Source organism: Nycticebus coucang, chromosome 5, assembly GCF_027406575.1.
Source record: "Nycticebus coucang isolate mNycCou1 chromosome 5, mNycCou1.pri, whole genome shotgun sequence".
Classification (NCBI taxonomy): domain Eukaryota; kingdom Metazoa; phylum Chordata; class Mammalia; order Primates; family Lorisidae; genus Nycticebus; species Nycticebus coucang.
This window is the reverse complement of record NC_069784.1, coordinates 125,539,875-125,560,959: the sequence shown is the minus strand read 5'-3', so window position 1 is coordinate 125,560,959 and position 21,085 is coordinate 125,539,875. Positions and strand designations below refer to the sequence as shown.

The window sequence follows — 21,085 nt, the reverse complement described above, 5'->3', positions numbered from 1 at the left end:
TGCCCAAGTGCACACTGGACACTTAGAACACAGAGGCCATTGTTCAGACATAGCTATCCACCCACTTCTATTCTTTCTAACATGGCCTTATTTTGGGTCACCATCATTTCATCCCTGAATTACTACACCATCCTTCTCTGACTCTAGTTGTGTCCCTTTCCAATCTACTGTTCACATGACAGCTAGTTATATTTCTGAAATGTAATTCTGATAACTTCACCGTTTCTTACTGTGACTCTGAACACACTACACTGTAATTACCTGTCTTGATCTCCTATATTACGATAAGCTCCATGAAAACAGTCTGTTTCAAAGTCACTGCTGAAGATTCCTGGCACCTAGTACAGTGCCGGGGATAGTCAGCACACACATACCAGCTGATGAATGATATTAAGGTTCTCCCACTGAAAAATATTTAACAATAAACTGACAAAGAAAAGTAATGGATGTTACTTTTCCAAAGGAAATTTAAAATAAACACATTTTTTTCTGTCAAGAATCGTTTAAGCATAGATTGGCCTAATGGAAACAGAAGTAGGGGATATAAAAACTAGATGACCTCTCAAATCTATTCCAGACCTAAATTTTAAAAGAAGCAGGGGTATCTACTTATGGGGGAGGAGAAGGGAGTAGTGCTGAGAACTGATTTCACAGCACATCTGCCACAGGGCCCCTTCCTGACTCCCAGGAAGTCTGTCCATATGATAGCCCTGTAGGAGAGAGGAATGTGGGAGGAAAAAAATATGGTAGGGTCACTTCCCTATTATCGGTACAGCACTCATCAGGAACCAACCTCCTCCTCCATCCCCTACCCTGGTTTTCCCTGCTCTAGAGGGTTCCAATAAAATTGTTTCCTCCCCTTTCCCTAGAAAGCCAAAGCCTAGAATGGTGAAAGCTTCCTGCTATCACCCTGGGTGTTGCTGCTCTCTGGGTACAACAACATCCCTTACTGGTTCCCATAAACTTTCCCACATTTTTCTGACAAGTCCCTTCATTAAAATCACTTCAAAATCCTAGATGAGAATGCCATGTTTCCTGCCTGGACCGTGACTAATATAGTTTATGAACACAAATAGAAAAAGCAGATTAATTAATAGTCTCTCTTAAAATTAATAGATTTTAAGTTAATTGTTGATGTTGCAACTCTCAAATATCCTATTTTCTGGTAGAAAAAAAATAGGACAAAAAATTTTTTAATATGGTAGTTTTTTTTTCTCCAATTTAGATTCTAGATTCTGTTTCACCTTGAGTTTTTGCTTTAAACCAAGTAACTGAATATCTTTGCAATTAGAACCACATCTTTGGATGCAAGACATGTATTTGAATAGAGATAAGAAAATGGCTTGGCACCTGTGGCTCAAGTGGCTAGGGCACCAGCCACATACACCTGAGCTGGCAGGTTCAAATCCAGCCCAGGCCCACCAAACAACAATGACGGCTACAACCAAAAAATAGCCAGGTGTTGTGGCAGGTGCCTATAGTCCAGCTACTTGGGGGGCAGAGGCAGGAGAATCGCTTGAGCCCGGGAGTTGGAGGTTGCTGTAAGCTGTGATGCCACAGCACTCTACCCAGGGCAATAGCTTGAGGCTCTGTCTCACAAAAAAAAAAAAAGAAAAGAAAATGTACAGCAGAAAAAAATTAGAATGTCCTCCTGGTAATGCTAGAGAAAAGTTTTCCAATGATACAAACATGTAAAAATTGCTTGTTTTTTTTTTTTTAATTTAAAGGTCCCCCCCCCAAAAAACAGGTATACATTTAAATGTTTGGCAAATAAACAAATAACTGTCCATAAATTCAAAAGTTACTCCAAATTTTTAAACAAGCATCAACAGTTTGGTTTAATCAAGGGTGGTGGGGGCCTAAGGTTTATATAATTAGGAGAAGAACCTCTTTATGAGGGGAAAGAATCAGTACAACCACAGATATGAAATTAAAAACAGGGTCAGACAGGACCGTAGCAGGAAAGGGCTCTGGAGCTTCAGCTCCATAAGCTTCATGGTAAATCCCTCTAGTTATAAAAACAAAATACCTTTTTATAAATCCAGCATTAAAGGTAGAATGTTTAATACTAACATTTATTGTACACAAAAAGAAAAATCTTAAACTTTATAATGAAAAGCTAAACTTTTACTTGGTATCAAATTTCAGTAATCACATAATGTAATCTTATTCTATGGAATCACAAAATCATATTATGTAATCATATAAACCATACTAGAAGTAAAGAAAGGTTTGCAATTAGTTGAGGTAAAGAATAAAATGCAGTTCCTAGTAAAATAGTTTTCAACCAAGATTCATTACCATTTTTACAATTAAACATTCATACAAAAAAGTACCTTTTCTCTTTCTAGAAAACAAAATTGAGAGGTCTCTTTAACTTATAATGACTATTTTACTAGTTAATAAAATAATTATCTTAAAATAATCTTTATGTCAAATAAAAAGATTCTAAGATAAAGGAATTATAAAGCCTTTATTACTTTGGCATTTAACTTCAAATAATCTTAGCTAATAGCACTTTTATGTACTGATCTAACTCTCTCTCTCACTGAGGGAATGGGAATGACAGGAAAACAGAGAAAATGTAGAAATCTTGGTTTCAAACAATATTCAGATTAGGCTGAGACATAAAACAAAAGTGGACATTATATTCACAATGAGCCATGCTGTGCTAAAAATTTCTGCATGCTGCTGGCCGTTGGGTGGGTTTGTGAGACCTGGGCACTCACTGGGTAACTTATGGAATCCTTACCCCTCCCCATGAATTTAGCAAGAATAGCTTAAAAACTGGCTGGCTATATAACCAGAAGTTTATTCCTTATGGTGGCTCTGAAACAAGGCTGAATGTAAAACAGGTACAGGTTGTTAGAAGTCTAGGAATCTGATTGAAAGAGAGAAACCAAGCTGAGAGAAGAATGTCCTCTCTGGGATTCTAACACTTTTTAAAAACTATTATCCTGGCTCAGCGCCTGTAGCTCAGTTCCTAAGAGCGCCAGCCACATGCACTAGAGCTGGCAGGTTCGAATCCAGCCTGGGCCCGCCAAACAGCAATGACAACTACAACCAAAAAATAGCTGGGCATTGTGGCAGGTGCCTGTAGTCCCTGCTACTTGGGAGGCTGAGGCAAGAGAATCGCTTAAGCCCAAGAGTTGGAGGTTGCTGTGAGCTGTGATGTCAAGGCATTCTACTGAGGGCAACAAAGTGAGACTCTGTCTCAAAACAAACAAATAAACAAACAAAAAAAACTGTTATCCTTCCCCTTCTTATGATAATGGAACAATAGAGAGTGAACAAGGCTGAAAATGACAGCCCCTTTTTTCCAGTTTGAAGGCTTTGTTTCCATGCCCCTATAGCAGCTATAAAAATGATTTGTACGACAGGGATGCGGTGGCTCACACCTATAATCAAGCACTCTGGGAGGCAGTCAGGAGTTGGAGACCAGCCTGCGCAAAAGTGAGATCCCATCTCTACTAAAAATAGAGAAACCAGCCAGGTGTTGTGGCAGGTGCCTGTAGTCCCAGCTACTCAGGAGCCTGAGGCAAGAGGACTACTTAAGCAAGAGTTTGTTTGAGGTTGCTGTGAGCTATGATGCCATTAAGACTCAACCCACAGCCATAGAGTGAAACAGTGTTTAAAAAAAAAAGAACAAATAATTTGTAGATGTAGGTACACAGAGAGGCTGATAATGAAAAAAATCCTTAGAAAGTACTGAACTGTACTAAAAGTCTCTTAAACCAACAACAACACCTTTGTGCCAAGCAAGTCTCACCCTCCCTCCCCCAAAGATATGAGTTAAATCAAAAGAAGGGCAGACCATGCAAAATTTTCACACTTTTAATGTGATGGATTTCTGATGCTATGATGGAGTAGCATAAAGGTGGCAACCAAAAAACAGCTCTTGCAGTCAAATATCTTAAAATCCACACCCTTTCACCTTGCATGTGTGGAAGAAGAAAGAGCAGAAGGTAAAATCACTTCCACCTGGACCACTGCTTTTCTTTGTCTGTTAAAGGCACGTATATCACCCCCATCAGAGGCTTCATTTTGACACTGCCATCTTGTAGCTTGTCATACTGCTCCAACATTTGGTTTCCACCTGCAGGACCAACTGGCAATATCAATCTTCCACCAGGCTTTAACTGGTCTATTAGCTAAAAGAAAAAGAAAAAACACATATACACCAAGTTATAGATTTTATATCTATAACTTTTTGAGTTTTGTTTTTTTTTTCAAATTAATATGGGGGTACAATTTTTACGTTACATTGTTCTCACTTCCAGGATAAAGTTCTGTTTGTAGAAGAGCCCCTCACCCAGGGGGCATGTTAAATACCCTCACAACACATCACTGTTAATGACTTTTACTGTCCATTGACAGAAAGCAGAAATGCACTTTCTTTGGTATATTCAGGTTGAGCATAACTGATCTGAAAATCCAAAGTCAGAAATGCTCCAAAATTCAAAATATGACACCACAAGTAAATAATTTTACACCTGATTTCATGTGACAGGTAGCAGTTAAAACTGTTCCATGCACAAAGTTATTAAAAACATAATAAAACTGCCTTCTGCATGTATATACAATGTATATGAAACGTAAATAAATTCCAAGTTTAGACATAATACTTCATTTGGATCTAAAAAATCCAAAATCCAAAACATTTCTGCTCCCAAGCATTTTGGATAAGGGCTACTCAAATCTATATATACTTTGATTGTTATACTATTACTCAGCATCAGCCTTCTCTACTAAACTACAAGTTGCTTGCAAACAGAAACTGTGGATTATTCATCTTTGTGTTCCCAACATCAAACATATAGTAAATACCTGGTACAACCATAGTGCTCAAAAGGTTTGAACTCGACCACCCAGTGTAGAACTATCCTTTTAGGGAGGTCAAGGGCAAAGCTTACAATTCTAATGACTGTTTGTTCCTGTTCTGAATCTCTGTGGGTTGAAAGGGAAGAAGAGGTGTAGAAAATCAGCAAGGAATCCCTATCCTATTAGTTTAGAATCTAGGGCATCACTGAAGCAAAGATAAGGGAACCCTAGTTATATGATTAAATTTAGGATTTCATGATTGAGGTTACAGTGAGCTATGATTACACCACTGTACTCCAGCCTGGGCAACAGAGCAAGCCCCTATCTCTAAAAATATAATAATAATAATAATAATAATAGAATTTGCTTCCTTCTCATTGCCAACTATGCATATCATACTCACTTACTATTCTTTAAGATTGAGTTCAAGTTTCATCCCTGTGTCTCCTTGGAGACTCAATGCAAAATTCTTCCCTCATATACATATTTTCCTTTCCATCCAATATATATCATACACGAATGACATGGTATCATATAATTAATTTCTTTGTTACATATGAAACACACTGTACCCTCTGTGGGGGTATAATGTATGAAATACTTTCTAGTATCTCTCATGCACCTAACAACATAGTCTCACATATTCTTTCTTTCTTTCTTTTTTTTTTTTTTGAGACAGGGTTTTGTTATGTCACCCTCGGTAGAGTGCAGTGGCATCACAACTCACAGCAACCTCAAACTCTTGGGTTTAAGCAATTCTCATCCTCCCAAGTAGCTGGGATTACAGGTGTCCACCAGAATGCCAGGCAATTTTTTTTTTTTCTTTTTTTGGTTTTTTTGGCCAGGGCTGGGTTTGAACCTGCCACCTCTGGCATATGGGACTGGCGCCCTACTCCTTGAGCCACAGGCGCCGCCCACGGCAGTTTTTTTTTTTTGCAGCTATCTTCGTTGTTTAGCTGGCCCGGGCCGGGTTTGAACCCACCAACTTCGGTGTATGTGGCTGGCACCGTAACCACTGTGCTACCAGCACCAAGCCACATATTCTTGTATTTAATAAAGCTTTACCACACTGATTATCAGGTCATGAACACCAGAGGCATTTTCCCAATTCTATTGTTGTCCTAATTCTTACCTGGATCAAATATCGCTTCAAGTAAGACAGCCATAAGCTGGGGATTAGTAATTTTCATGTCATTTATATTATTGTTTGCATATGAAAAAAATGAGTAATAGGTAACTGTAACCAAAATGCATGACACAAAATTCTAATTCTATCTTGACCATCACCTTTTAGAGTTTAAGTTGAATAAAACACACAAACACATGCAAAAATTCCCAACTCACTGCCTGGGGTACAACTGGGGCTGCAGCTCCTACGTGAATAGCATCATAAGGGGCCTCTGTGGCATATCCCATTCTTCCATCCCCCACTGAAAGGAAAAAGGCATGCTTTAGAAACTATTCAGATCAAACCTAAGGTGAGTAATTCTAGTCTAAGGGGTTTAAGCCAGGGAAAGGATAGATTTTCCAATAAATAATCCTGGGATAACTGTCTATTCGTATGAAAAAAGAAGAGCTACCTACCTCATACATACACAAAAATCAATGTTAGGAATATCAAAGACCTAACTGTGTAAAATGATAAAGCTTCTAAGAAATAATACAGGGGCATATCTTCATGACTTCAGGATATCCTTAAACAGCACAAACTGATAAGTCTTGACTACATTAAATTAAAAACTTCAACATGTCCAAAGGGTACCAATAAGATGAAAAAGCACACCATGGGGTGACAAAGGAGAGATTTACAATATGCAGAAACAGACAAAGGGCTAGAAGTGCTATAAATCAAATAAAAATACGAGCAATATAGTATCTGAACAGGCACATCAAAAAAGAAGAAATCTAAATGGCTTTCAACCTCATTGGTTGGAAAGAAAATATAAATTAAAATTACAAAGAGATACAATGCTATGCATTCACTAGGTGGACAAAAAGAGTAATTGATTTTGCTTTTTAGTACTTAAAAGTGAATTAAAAATGCAACAATTAGGTCTGAATATTATTTAGCTTGCATTGGGTCTTCTGAAAACAAAAATCCTCTGGAGAAAATTTTTTTTAAGTTTTCTGATACTCACCAACCAGCTGCACTCTCCCTGAAGACAAAAGGGTTGGATCATCCTTTCTTACATTATTTATTGAGTCATCTACTAGCTCTTTGATATGGTCAATTCCTATGACTTTTCCACTACCTCCAACCTGGAAAAGAGAAAATAATTCAGTAGCTCATTGGGCTAAATTTGTTTTTCCAAAGTGTCATTGAAGTGTTTCCTTATCTAAATCACATTCTACAAAGAGAAAACAAAAATAAACAGCTTAAGCCTCCCAATCAAGATATCTAAACACTCAGTGTATCGTAAATTATTTACCATCAACAACCTTCTCAACTATCACTCTCACTGAATAACTACATTTAAACAATTTAAAATCTAAATAAATTATAAAACTTCTAAGAAAAATTACATTTCTTAGATTTCTATTTTAAATCTAGAACTCTGAAGTAGAATTATCAATATTTAAAGGTAGCACAATAATTTAAATTTCACCTAAAAGTGTAACTTTAAATATTAAGATGTTACATAAGAATTCAATGAGAAGGGATTTCTATACCTGATTATATTGCCATTAGTGGAAGACATAAAAAGAAACAAAAACATAAAAAGCCCCCAAGTATTATTAGTTGTAAAAAAAAAATTCTTTTTTTTGAGACAGAGTCTCACTATATCCCCCTTGGTAAAGTGCCGTGGCGTCACAGCTCACAGTAACCTCAAACTCTTGGGCTTAAGTGATTCTCTTGCCTCAGCTTCCCAAGTAGCTGGGATTACAGGTGCTCGCCACAATGCCCAGCTATTTGTGTGTGTGTGTGTTACAGTTGTCATTGTTGTTTAGCAGGCCTGGGCCAGGCTTGAACCCGCCAGCCCCAATGTATGTGGCCAGTGCCCTACTCACTGAGCTATAGGCACTGAGCCAGTTATAAAAATTACTAAACAACAAAGGGTTTAAGTTCAAACTACTTGTGATCTTATCTAAGATTCATCCCTCAGAACTGTGTAACTCTAGCAAGTTAACCTCCCCTTCTATGAATCAGGTTCCTTAGGTATAAAATAAGGAGGTGGGGCGGCGCCTGTGGCTCAGTGAGTAGGGCGCCGGCCCCATATGCCAACGGTGGCAGGTTCAAGCCCAGCCCCGGCCAAACTGCAACAACAAAAAAATAGCCGGGCGTTGTGGTGGGCGCCTGTAGTCCCAGCTGCTCGGGAGGCTGAGGCAAGAGAATCGCGTAAGCCCAAGAGTTAGAGGTTGCTGTGAGCCGTGTGACGCCATGGCACTCTACCCGAGGGTGGTACAGTGAGACTCTGTCTCTACAAAAAAAAAAAATAGTAAGGTTATATCCCACAGCAAGAATATGAAGATTAAATAACAGAATGCACTTGTGACATAGACAAGCACAATGTAAAAATGTAAGAAACATTAACTCTGATATCATTTTTAAAAAATAACTCAGAAACCTAATGATTGTTAAAAATGAGTATTTTTAAAAAAGTAAAAAAAAATGAGTATTTTCTAAGACCATAAACATATCAAATATAGAGAACACATCACTAAATAAATGCTTTTCTAAACTTAAAAAAAAAAAAGCCCTGATACCCATTAATAAGAACTTAACCTCTATAAAACAAGCAAACATTTTTAAAAAACATGTGCCAGTCACTCTTCTAGATGCTTAGGATAGATACATCAATAAAAAGTTATCAGACAAAATTTCCACCTCCCTGGAGCTTACATTTTAGTGGGTCTGCTGATTCTATATTTACAATAAGCTACATGGATTCTAGTTCAAGTAGATCCGTAAATCCCAACTTAACCAGATCAGAATTTTCTAATCTAGCCTCCAGGCACAAAATTTCCCATAATCAAACTGATGTGATTATCAGAGCACAGGTGAATATGTACTCCAAGGGGCATCACTGTGTTCCCTATTAGACTCTGGATAATCCTTTACCAGATAAACCTCTGATGATAAAAGTTAAAGTATAATAAATATGGCCTGTTTCTAAGAGTACTTTTTATAATGTAAAAGAAGCTCTACCTTCATTCCCAATAAACCTACAGGAGGGTTTGGAAACCAGGCTTACTTTATTCTTTCTGCCAAGTAAGAACTTGGAAGAACGTGGAGAGTTACTGGATGCCAGCTTGGGATCACAAGGGTAGAGTCTGCCTGATAACAAAGCCATCACGTGGAAGAAACAAAGGAAAGCCAAACCAAACAGCAGAGAGAAACCCATTGTCAATAACAAGATCTGATCTTCTAAATCCAGCCACACAAGAAGTCAGATATATCCCTAGACTTTTTAATTATACTAACTAAACAAACTGCCTTTTAGCTCCAGGTTGAATGTTCTGTCACTTGCGGCAACAACAAAATCCTAAGTGATGCTCATTCCAACAGCTATCTTAATAGAACAAACACTCTTATAATACAAACAAACATCAAAACCACAAGTTAAGAAAAACATACAGCCAAATCATGTAATATTCTTCTGTTGGGGCCAGAATGAAAAATAAAGCTCCTACCATACGTGCAAAACATGCAGTAAGGATTCCACTTCCAGATCCTACATCAAGAGCTTTAGCTCCTTCGTGCAACTGATCAAATAGAAGCTCTAGTGCATATGCATGCTGCCAAAAGAAAACAAAGGAAACATTCATTTAAGACTCTAAAGTATATACACCACAGAATATAAATATAGTTGCCAATTTTCTACCATAGTATCTACCAAAACAACAAAAACATATATACATGTGTCAACACCAGAGTTACATAAGAAAATTCTGTTTGATTAGAATTCTTACAATTAGATCAAGTGTTTCTTGTAATTTTAGACTTCTAGCATGTGAATTTTTTCATTTAATTAATTCAATGTAAAAATATAAAACAATTTACAGTAAAAAGTCCCCACTCCCATTCCCATATCCAGTTTTACTCCCTACACGTGATAAATATTACCAGTTTCTTGTGATTCCTCCAAAAAACATTCTTTCTTTTCATATACAAGTAAATATATGTGCATTTTTTCATTTATTATATTTTGAAAGACTTTAAACAACTTGTTCATTCTTTTTTGTGGCCAAGGAGTGTATTTTTATGTGGATATATTATAGGAACAAACGCATTAGTGGGAGACATTTAATTCAGCATTAATTTTCTATAACAAAAAGAGATGTAATAAACTTTTAAGATATTTCTGCAGAATAACAATGTAATAATGTATATAAAAATCTTATAAAGTATATATCTAGATGATAAATTCCTAGAAGTAGAATTCAAGGGGCCAAAGGATATGTATTTTTATGTTTACAATACATATAATTATAAATCAAATCACATTTGTTATGCTTTGGACTAAACCAAGAAATAAAACCTTCCTTATTTCATCCTTCATAAACCTGCATCTCAGTGCTTTTATAAAATATTACATTGGAACTAATATTATTTCAAAAGCTGTCCTGAAATGTCTGGTGTTTTCACTACTAAAAATCATCAGATCCAGTAGCACCTTTACTACCAGATTTTGGTTGATAAAAAATATATGTCCACTAATCCACAGTAATAAATACATAATTCTATACATAAGCAAGTAAAGACTAGAGGAAACTGTTCCCAACCAATATATATAGAAAAAATGATGAGCTTAAAAAATTGTCTTTGAGTAACCATCTCAGTAATAACTGCTTGAGGCAAAAATCATAAATGGAAGCTACATCTAGTGGATTAATAACATTTGACAAGTAAAAGGATATTTACATAACTTCAAAGTGTTCACCCAAGATACTTATCAATCACAAAAGGAAAAATAGTAACTAGTACAATGGAGTTCGGAAAAGAGTTTTCCAGTGGAAAAATCTGGTTCAAATAACCTTAATCAGATGATAACAGTTAACATCACAATTATGGACACACTGATATCAAATGCCTCTGCTAAGAAAGATCACGTCTGAGATATTCTGGGCAAAAATACATAGCTCATGCTGAATAATGAGAAAACTTCAAACAAACCCAATCTGAGGGACATTATATCAAGTAACTAGCCTGTATTCAAAATTTTCAAAGCCATTTAAAAAAAAGAATGAGGCAAGGTGTGGTGGCTCTTGCCTGTAATCCTAGCACTCTTGAGAGGCCAAGGCAGGAGAATCTCTTGAGCTCAGGAATTTGAGCCCAGCCTGAGCAAGAACAAAGACCTGTCTCTACTAAAAACAGAAAAACTAGCCAGGTGTGGTGGTGCTAGTCCAGCTACTTGGGAGGCTAAGGAAAGAGGATCACTTGAGCCTAGGAGTGCTGTGAGCTATGTCGTCATAGCACTCTACCAGGGTGACAGAATGAGACTCTGTCTCAAAAAATAAATAAATAAAATAAAAAAGAAAAAGAAAAGAATAAGTAACTTGCTTCTCAACCTTTCTTTAAAGAAAACTAAAAAGACAGAACAATCATATGAAACTAGCAATCTGCAATTTTCTATTTCTATAAAGAACGCTATCGGAACAATTGATGAAATCTAGATAAACTGCCTAACAGTGTCATATCAATGCCAATTTCCAGACTTTGATAACTATACTTTGTAGTTATGTAAGAAAAACTATTTTTAAAGGTAAAGAACATTAGGCCTGCTATTTACTCTTAAAAAAAATAAATATACTCACATGTAGGAATGAGGAGAGAAAGGAGAGAGAAAGTATGAATGATGAAGCGAATGTGGTAAAATAACATTTTAGGCACTTGGGTAAAGGTATGCGGGAACGGTACTATTCAGACATTTCTATATGTTTAAAATTATGTCAAAATAAAAATTTGTTTTAATCATCAGAAATAGGCAATGTCAAAAAGAAGGGTAGAAGGGAAACTCCCTTTCTACAAAACTAATCTAGGTGAATAAGCCAGGATACTGGTTACCTTGGGGATGGGACTGACTAAGAAGGGGCACACATGCTAAAAATGTCCTATATCTTGATCCAGGTAGTGGTTTTACATATATACACATGTGGATGCTTTACCATGCATACATTATAATTTTTCTATTTTTATTTTTTTTTGAGACAGTCTCATTATGTCGCCCTCGGTAGAGTGCTGTGGCGTCACAGATCACAACAACCTCAAACTCTTGGGCTTAAGCGATTCTTTTGCCTCAGCTTCCCGAGTAGCTGGGACTACAGGTGCCCGCCACGATGCCCAGCTATTTTTTATTGCAGTTGTCATTGTTGTTTAGCTGGCCCTGGCCAGGTTCGAACCCACCAGCCTGGGTGTATGTGGCCAGCACCTTACCCACTGCCGCCTGTATAATTAAAAAATTTTAAAGACTTCTTATTCCAGTCACAAAAAGTGGATGGCCCAACATTACGCACCTTCAGATAGGATGCAATAGGAAGGACTGGTAAGAATTGTTCTTGAAAAAAATTTTTTTTTAATTTTTTTAAAAGGAACAAGTTAGGCCAGCCAAGGCAGGAAGACTGCATGAGGTCAGAAATTTGAGACCAGTCTGAGCACGAGTGAGACCCCATCTCTACTAAAAACAGAAAAATTAGCCGAGCATGGTGGCTGGTACCTATAGTCCCAGCTATTTGACATGCTGAGGAAGAAGGATGGCTTGAGCCCAGGAGTTTGAGGTTACAGTAAGCAATAGTGATGCCACTGCACTCTTCCTGGGGCGACAGAGTTAGACTCTGTCTCAATAACAACAAAAAAAGTTAAATATCCCAAGGAAACAACAAAATTCAGAAGATGAGAAATTCTATATGGCAAATGAACTAGTTTTGACAATAAGTAAATAAGACTTTAAAAAAGAAAGGAATCTACTAAAATTAAAAGAGACTAAAGACTGAAAGAAGGCCAAAAAGACGCAAATTATGGACCCTGTTTGAATACTGATTTAAGCAGATTAATTATAAAAGACTTTAAGCACCTGGCAAAGTTCAAACATGGACTAGACATAAAATAATTAAGGCTCGGCACCCACAGCTCAGTGAGTAGGGCACAGGCCACATTCACCTGGTGGGTTTGAGCCCTGCCCGGGCTTGCTATACAACAATGACAACTACAGCCAAAAAATAGCTGGGCATTGTGGCAGGTGCCTGTAGTCCCAGCTACTTGGGAGGCTGAGGCAAGAGAATCGCTTAAGCACAAGAGTTTGATGTTGCTGTGAGCTGTGATGCTACAGCACTCTACTGCGGGTGACATAGTGAGACTGTGTCCAAAAAAAAAAAAAAAAAAAAAAGATAATATTAAATAACATTGTTAAGTAAAACAATGGCAATTCTCAGTTCAAATGAAACAATTTAAAAAATGGCATTGCAGGGCAGCACCTGTGGCTCAAAGGGGTAGGACACTGGCCCCATATGCTGGAGGTGGTGGGTTCAAACCCAGCCCCGGCCAAAAACTGTAAAAAAAAAAAAATAATAATAATGGCATTGCAGCTGGGTGTTGTGGCAGACACCTGTAGTCCCAGCTACTTGGGAGGCTGAGGCAAGAGAATCACTTAAGCCCAAGAGCTTGAGGTTGTTGTAAACTGTGTTGCAACAGCACTCTACCAAGGGTGACAAAAGTGAGACTCTTTCTCAAAAAAAAACAAAAAATAAAATGGCATTATAGCATAAATGTCACTGAGATTCATACCAAAGTATCTAAGAGTGAAATAGTATGTTTGGAATTTGCTTTAAAATATTTCAGGGAGAAAGAGAAATAATTAGTAAAACAAGACTAATCAACTGTTGTTAATTATTAAAGCTGAGTTTTCAGGGGTGGCACCCCTGTGGCTCAGTGGGTAGGGCGCCAGCCTCATATACCAAGAGTGGTGGGTTCGAGCCCGGCCCCAGCCAAACTGCAACAAAAAATAGCTGGGTGTTATGACAGGCGCCTGTAGTCCCAGCTACTCAGGGGGCTAAGAGAATCGCATAAGTCCACGAGTTGGGAGGTTACTGTGAGCTGTGACACCACAGCACTCTACCAAAGGCAATAAAGTGAGACTCTGTCTTTAAATAAATAAATAAATAAAGCTGAGTGTTCATTACCTGTAGGTTCATCATGCTATTTGTGTGGTGTTGGAACTCTTCCATAATTTTCCATAATAAAAAGTTAAAAATAAAAGTTAAGATTATCTTTTCCCACAACAAACATATGGAGGAAAGGACTTCAATAGATGCCAAGATACTTAAAGCAGAAAGTCTCTAAGGTTCCACAGAACCCTTTTAGGAATAACACACAAATGTGTGGTTTTGTTTCTTTGTCTGAGACAGAGGCTCACTCTCTCATCCTGGGTAGAATACCATGGCATCAGCCCAACTCACAAGCAACCTCAAACTTCTAGGCTCGAGCAATCCTCCTGCCTTAGCCTCGTGAGCAGCTTGGACTGCATGAGGTCAGTCAGTCACGGGCACCAACATCCAGCTAATTTTTCTACTTTTAGTAGAGACAGGGGCCATTCTTGCTCAGGCTGGTTTAGAATTCCTGAGCTCAAGTAATCATCCTGCCTCAGCCTCCTAGAGTGTTAGGATAACAAGCATGAGCCACCACACTGGTCACAAATATATGTGTTAAATGGCTGTTTTTCCCTCAATCTATTCAAAGTTCATGTACTGCATTTGCTAATCTAGAATATTCTCCCCTCAATTCTCTTCCATCTGCGATGTTCTTCAGAACACTGATTCATTTAAAGAGTTCTGTCCAGTTTTCCCCACATATAATGCCCTGCATCCTAGATGTTTCTTCTGCTTCCTCAGAGTTACATTCAGATCAAAGACTTCCAGCAAGAACATACACAGATATGCACCACCAGCTGCCGCACATCAGGAAGCACATGATACTGGGCCATCTCACCGGACAGGCCAACCTCAACCACTCAGTAAATGTGGTGACTGTTCTATTTTCAAGGCATATTTTTCTCTTTATAATTAAACAGTAGTATATAGAGTAATAATTGGAGGATACATGAATATTTTTGTTTCCCAACAATCTTCCTCCTGATGATTTTAGATTTATTGATGATCTTTGCCTAATTATTACACTGATGATTATAAAATAGTAATTTTTATAATTCTATTATTGCATTTATGTTTCTTAATTGGCACTCTTATTTCTCTGTAAAAAATAGTTCTTCTCATTTTTTTCCCTGTCCTGCTCTTCTCTCTTTTTTTAAATCTGTATGGACTCATGATTTTTGTTTTTTAATTAACCATCATAATCTGTTATCCTCCTTATCTTTTTTTGATTCTCAAATTCTCTCAAATTTGGCTTTTGACCTCTTAAACCTACTCCTATGTCCTTCAACATTATCCCATTAGCCTTTGAGTACTTTCTCACTTTCAGGTTATCAGTCACTTCTCCAAGGAGGGCTAGTCTCTTTTAGCAACAATACTAAACATCTAAAATCTGGATGCTAGGTGTGCTCACTGCTACCACCACACCATTTTAACAGGCTGCTTCTAATCTTTTGACCAATGCATACGCCAATTTCTCTTTACAGCTTTAGAAAATATTCCAGCGTCAAGTTACTTCCAAGCTGTAACTTCAAAACTCATTAGATGCAGATGTCATTTCTCTTTGCTTCCTCATTTGCTGCTTCTTTTTTTTTTTCTTTTTGAGACAGAGTCTCACTCTGTTGTCCAAGGTAGAGTGCCATGGCATCATAGCAGAGGTTCCCAAAAGCCAAATTTTAAAGAATTTGAGCTCACAGCAACCTCAAACTCTTGGGCTCAAGTGATTGTCTTGCCCCAGCCTTCTGAGTAGCTGGGCCTATAGATGCCCGCTACAACACTCAGCTAGTTTTTTCTATTTTTAGTAGAGACAGGGTCTTGCTCTGGCTCAGGCTGGTCTTGATTTCTGAACTCAGGTGATCTACCCACCTGGGCCTCTCCTAGTGCTAAGATTACAGGCATGAGCTGCTGCACCCGGCCTCTGCTTTTATTTTAATACTGTGAAGATCTATGTGATAAATGATGCAAGATCAAAACTGTTTGCCTATATAATTAATAATATTTTATACCACTTATACCCTGGTTCAGTAAGCAACAAAGGACATTATACGCTTACTGTTTCTATATGTGTATATACAGACATTCATATAACTATACAGATATATATTTTCCTTAAAATATGACACAAGCTATGATGTAGATCAGTGGTTCTCAACCTTCCTAATGCCTTGGCTCTTTAAAACAGTTCCTGTGGGTCGCAATCCACAGGTTGAGAACTGCTGATGTAGATGAATCTTGAAAGCATTATGCTAAGTGAAAAAAAGCCAGTTACAAAAAGATAAATACCATATGATTCCACCTTTATGAGGTACTAAGATTAATCAAATTCACAGAAACAGAAAACAGAATGGTGATCACGAGTAACTGGGGGAAAGGAAGAATAGGAAAATGGGAAGTAGCTAGAGAATGGGTATAGAATTTTAGTTTCACAATGAAGAGTTCTGAAGACTGGCTCCTAACAATGTGAATGTACTTAATACTACTAAACTGTACACTTAAGAAATGATGGGCGGTGCCCGTGGCTCAGTGAGTAGGGCGCTGGCCCCATATACAGAAGGTGTTGGGTTGGAACCCAGCCCCAGCCAAACTGCTACAAAAAATAGCCGGGTGATGTGGCAGGCACCTGTAGTCCCAGCTAAGGCAAGAGAATCGCCTAAGCCCAAGAGCAAGGGGATGCTGTGAGCTGTGATGGCATAGCACTCTACCGAGGGTTATAAAGTAAGACTCTGTCTCTTAAAAAAAAAAAAAATGATTAAGATGGCAAATTTTATGTTATATGTATTTCAGCACAATAAAAAATGTTAATGGGGGCGGTGCCTGTGGCTCAGTTGGTGAGGCGCCGGCCCCATATACCGAGGGTGACGGGTTCAAACCTGGCCCCGGCTGAACTGCAACCAAAAAATAGCTGGGCGTTGTGGCGGGTGCCTGTAGTCCCAGCTACTTGGGAGGCTGAGGCAAGAGAATCGCTTAGGCCCAGGAGTTGGAGGTTGCTGTGATCTGTGTGATGCCATGGCACTCTACCGAGGGCAATAAAGTGAGACTCTGTCTCTACAAAAAAAAAAAAAAAAAAGTTAATGCATTTAAATAAAATGAATTTTTAGTGATAAAAAGAGAAATAACCCAATTAAGAAATGGGTAGATTAAATAAATGTTTCTCCAAAAATGATACACAAATGGCCAATAAGCACATGAAAAGATGCTCAACATTAAATAATTATTAGGGAAATGCAAATCAAAACCACAATGAGGGCAGGGACCATAACTCAGTGGGTGGGGTACCTCCTGGGGCTGGTGAGTTCAAACCTGGCCCCGGCCAGCTAAAACAATGACAACTCCAACAACAACCAAAAAAATAGCTAGGCGTTGTGGCAGGGACCTGTAGTCCCTCCCAGCTACTTGGGAGGCTGAAGCAAGAGGATCACTTTAGCCCAAGAGTTTGAGATTGCTGTGAGCTGTGATGCCATAGCACTCTACCCAGAGAAACAACTTGAGTGTGTCTCAAAGAAAAAAAAAAAAACTACAATGAGATACCACTTCACAGAAACTGGGACATTTTGACATTTTGGGCTGAATGATTTTAAAAAAGAAACTAGGATGGACAAAAAAAATGGAAAAAGACACGACTGGGCTTCGGTGGCTCATGCCTGTAATTCAAGCACTCTGAGAGGACAAGGCAGGAGGGTTATTTGAGGCCAGGAGTTTAAGACCAGCATGAACATAACATTGAAACCCCCATCTCTACAAAATTCATAAGTGAGCCAGGGGTGGTGGCACACATGTAGTCCTGGATACTCAGTAGGCTGAGGTAGGAGGATCACTTGAGCTCAGGAAGTCAAGGTTGCAATGACCTATGATTATGCCACTACACTCTAGCCTGGGCAACAGAGCAAGATCTTATCTCTAAAAAAAAATAGACAATAACATCTGTTAAGAAGTAGGGGAATTATTTACCTAACAAATGCAATCACTGTAACCTGGCACATTGTACCCTCAATGTATCCCCAACAATAAAAAAATAAATAAAATAAAATAATAAAAATAAAGAAATAAAAAGAAGTAGGGGAATTAGAATGCTCACACATTGCTTGTGGGACTGGAAAATGGTGTAGCTACTTTCAAGCCTCAAAATGTTAAACACAGAGTTGTCATATGACCCAGTAATTCATGTACCTACATATATACCCAAGAGAAATAAAAACATAGAACCACATAAAAACTTGTACATGAATGTTCAAAGCAATATTATTTAGCCAAAAAGTAGAAACAATTCAAAGGTCCATGATCAGTTAAACAAAATATAGTATATATCCATACAATAGGATATTATTCAACCATAAAAAGGATTCATACTACAAGAATAAATTTTGCAAACATTATGCTAAATTCAAAAGCCAGTCACAAAAGGCCACATATATGGGTCATTACAAATGTTTTAAGATAAACAAAAATCAAGAAACATAAAATCTGCATGGACAGAAACAAATGAAACCCAGCAACACCGGTAAGCACAGCAAGTTGAAACTTGCACAGGTGAAATCAGAAAGGGTACTACCGGGATCGCTGCCTGTAGCTCAGAGGCTAGAGCCCCAGGCACATACAACGGAGCTGGTGGATACGAATCCAGCCCAGGCCTGCCAAACAACAATGACAACTATAACAAAAAGAGCCGGGCACTATGGTGGGCGCCTGTAGTCTCAGCTACTTGGGAGGCTGAGGCAAGAGAATCACTTAAGCCCAAGAGTTGGAGGTTATACCACAGTACTCTAAGGGTAACATAGTGAGACTCTGTCTCAAAAAAAACAAGAACAAGGAAAGGATACTATTGACTGTAATGGATCATAACACTGTCTGTCTCAAAACTTCCATGGTGACCTACATATAATAGATGTATGGGGCAGCACCTGTGGCTCAACAGAATAGGGCGCCAGACCCATATGCCAGAGGTGACAGGTTCAAACTTAGCCCTGGCCAAAAAATGCAAAAAAAACAGATGTATGAGCCTATTTACACAAAATGTCCAAAGGCAGACAAATCCATAAAAACAAAAGGTAGATCAGTAGTTAGCAGACATCGGTAGACTATGAGATGGAAACCCCTAATGGATATAGTTCTTTGCAGTGAAGAAAACATTCTGAAATTAGTGGTGATGCTCGCATAATCCTGAATAGACTAAAAATCACAGAATTATTTACTTTAAAAGGATGAATTCTATTGCATGTGAATAAAGCCAGGGGGATTTGTTGTTAAAAAATACATCCTTCTGGGCGGCGCCTGTGGCTCAGTTGGTAAGGCACCGGCCCCATATACCGAGGGTGTTGGGTTCAAACCCGCCCCCGGTTGAACCAAAAAATAGCCGGGCGTTGTGGCGGGCGCCTGTAGTCCCAGCTACTCGGGAGGCTGAGGCAAGAGAATCGCTTAAGCCCCAGGAGTTGGAGGTTGCTGTGAGCTGTGTGAGTTCAAACCCGCCCCCGGCTGAACCAAAAAATAGCCGGGCGTTGTGGCGGGCGCCTGTAGTCCCAGCTACTCGGGAGGCTGAGGCAAGAGAATCGCTTAAGCCCCAGGAGTTGGAGGTTGCTGTGAGCTGTGTGAGGCCACGGCACTCTACCGAGGGCCATAAAGTGAGACTCTGTCTCTACAAAAAAAAAAAAAACATCCTTTTGGGCAGTGCCTGTAGCTCAAAGGAGTAGGGTGCCGGCCCATATGCCAGATGTGGCGAGTTCACAGCCCCAGCCAGAAACTGCAAAAAAAAAATACATCCTTTTGGCCAGGCGTGGTGGCTCCGGCCTGTAATCCTAGCACTCTGGGAGGCTGAGGCAGGTGGATTGCTTGAGCTCGGGAGCTAGAGACCAGCCTGAGCAAGGTCAAGGCCCCATCTCTACTAAAAATAGCTGAGTGTTGTGGTGGGTGCCTGTAGTCCCAGCTACTTGGGAGGCTGAGGCAAGAAGAACTCTTGAGCCCAAGAGTTTGAGGTTGCTGTGAGCAACAATACCACAATGCTCTACTCAGGATAACAAAATGAGACTTTGTCTCAAAAAAAAAAAAAAAAAAAATCCTTTCCCAAGGAGTAACTGCCATGTTTTGTTTGGCAGTGAAGTGAACACCTAGAACCAAACTTCGAGGTTGGGGGAATCACACAATATTTCCCTTAACACCTGATAACATACCCCTCCAGTCAATTTCCCAAATATGCTAGGTACTAGTTCTCCAAAATAAACTTTAGGGTTAGGTGAATGCTTCTGCATAAATCTTTCATTTTAAGGAGTAGTTCAAATGTTTGGGGTATCTTAAGACTATAACTTTTCCTTTTCTTTTATTTTTTATTTTTTTATTTTTGAGACAGAATCTCACCATGTTGCCCTAGGTAGAGTGCCATGGTGTCACAGCTCACAGCAACCTCAAACCCTTGGGCTTAAGTGATTCTTTTGCCTCAGCCTCCCAAGTAGTTGGGAGTACAGGTGTCCACCACAATGCCCGGCTATTTTTTTTGTTGCAGTTGTCATTGTTGTTTAGCATGCCTGGGCAGGGTTCAAACCCGCCAGCTCCAGTGTATGTGGCCGGCGCCCTACCCACTGAGCTACAGGTGCTGCCTATAACTTTTCTTTTTAATCACTAATTTATTTGAATAGGTAATACATTAAAAAGCCATTACTATTCTAAAGTTTAACAAAAAAATGAAGAAATTGAAAATGAATCAAAGGTATATGGTGAAAAGCAAATCTCATTTCCACTACTATGGCTCAACTCATCAAATTATCTTAGAAAAAATCATTTTTAGTTTTCATTCCCATAGGAAAAAATACACATGTAGGCTAATGTAAGTACCCGGTTTCCCCGAAAATAAGACATCCTCCGAAAATAAAACCTACTTACAGGAAAGATAAGACGTCCCCTGAAAATAAGACCTAGCGCATCTTTGGGAGCACACCTTAAAATAAGACACTGTCCTATTTTCGGGCAAACGGTATTCTGAGCATGTTTAAGGTAGGCTACACTGGTCGGGTTAAGTGTATTAAATGCATTTTTGACTTACAGTATTTTCAACTTATGATGGATTTTTCAGGATGTAACCCCAATATCCCGATTATAAGTTGAGGAGCATCTGTACTATAATTTATTAACCATCCACTATTAGTAGACTATTAGTGGTTATTGCTATTTCTTTTTTGCTAATTTTAAACAATATGCC

The 21,085-nt window shown here is 38.7% G+C and overlaps 1 protein-coding gene across 1 annotated transcript in view; it reads right to left on the bottom strand.

Annotated features, from left to right (window-relative positions):
- The window catches only part of PCMT1 (protein-L-isoaspartate (D-aspartate) O-methyltransferase), a 48,808-nt gene that overhangs the window by 4,372 nt on the left and 23,351 nt on the right, over window positions 1-21,085 (bottom strand). Inside the window, exons 4-7 of the mRNA XM_053591593.1 lie at window positions 9,454-9,558; window positions 6,960-7,080; window positions 6,166-6,251; window positions 3,982-4,151 (exon numbers count right to left, since the gene is read on the bottom strand). Coding sequence (XP_053447568.1) covers window positions 3,982-4,151; window positions 6,166-6,251; window positions 6,960-7,080; window positions 9,454-9,558 — 482 coding nt within the window. The remainder of the gene's footprint in view (window positions 1-3,981; window positions 4,152-6,165; window positions 6,252-6,959; window positions 7,081-9,453; window positions 9,559-21,085) is intronic.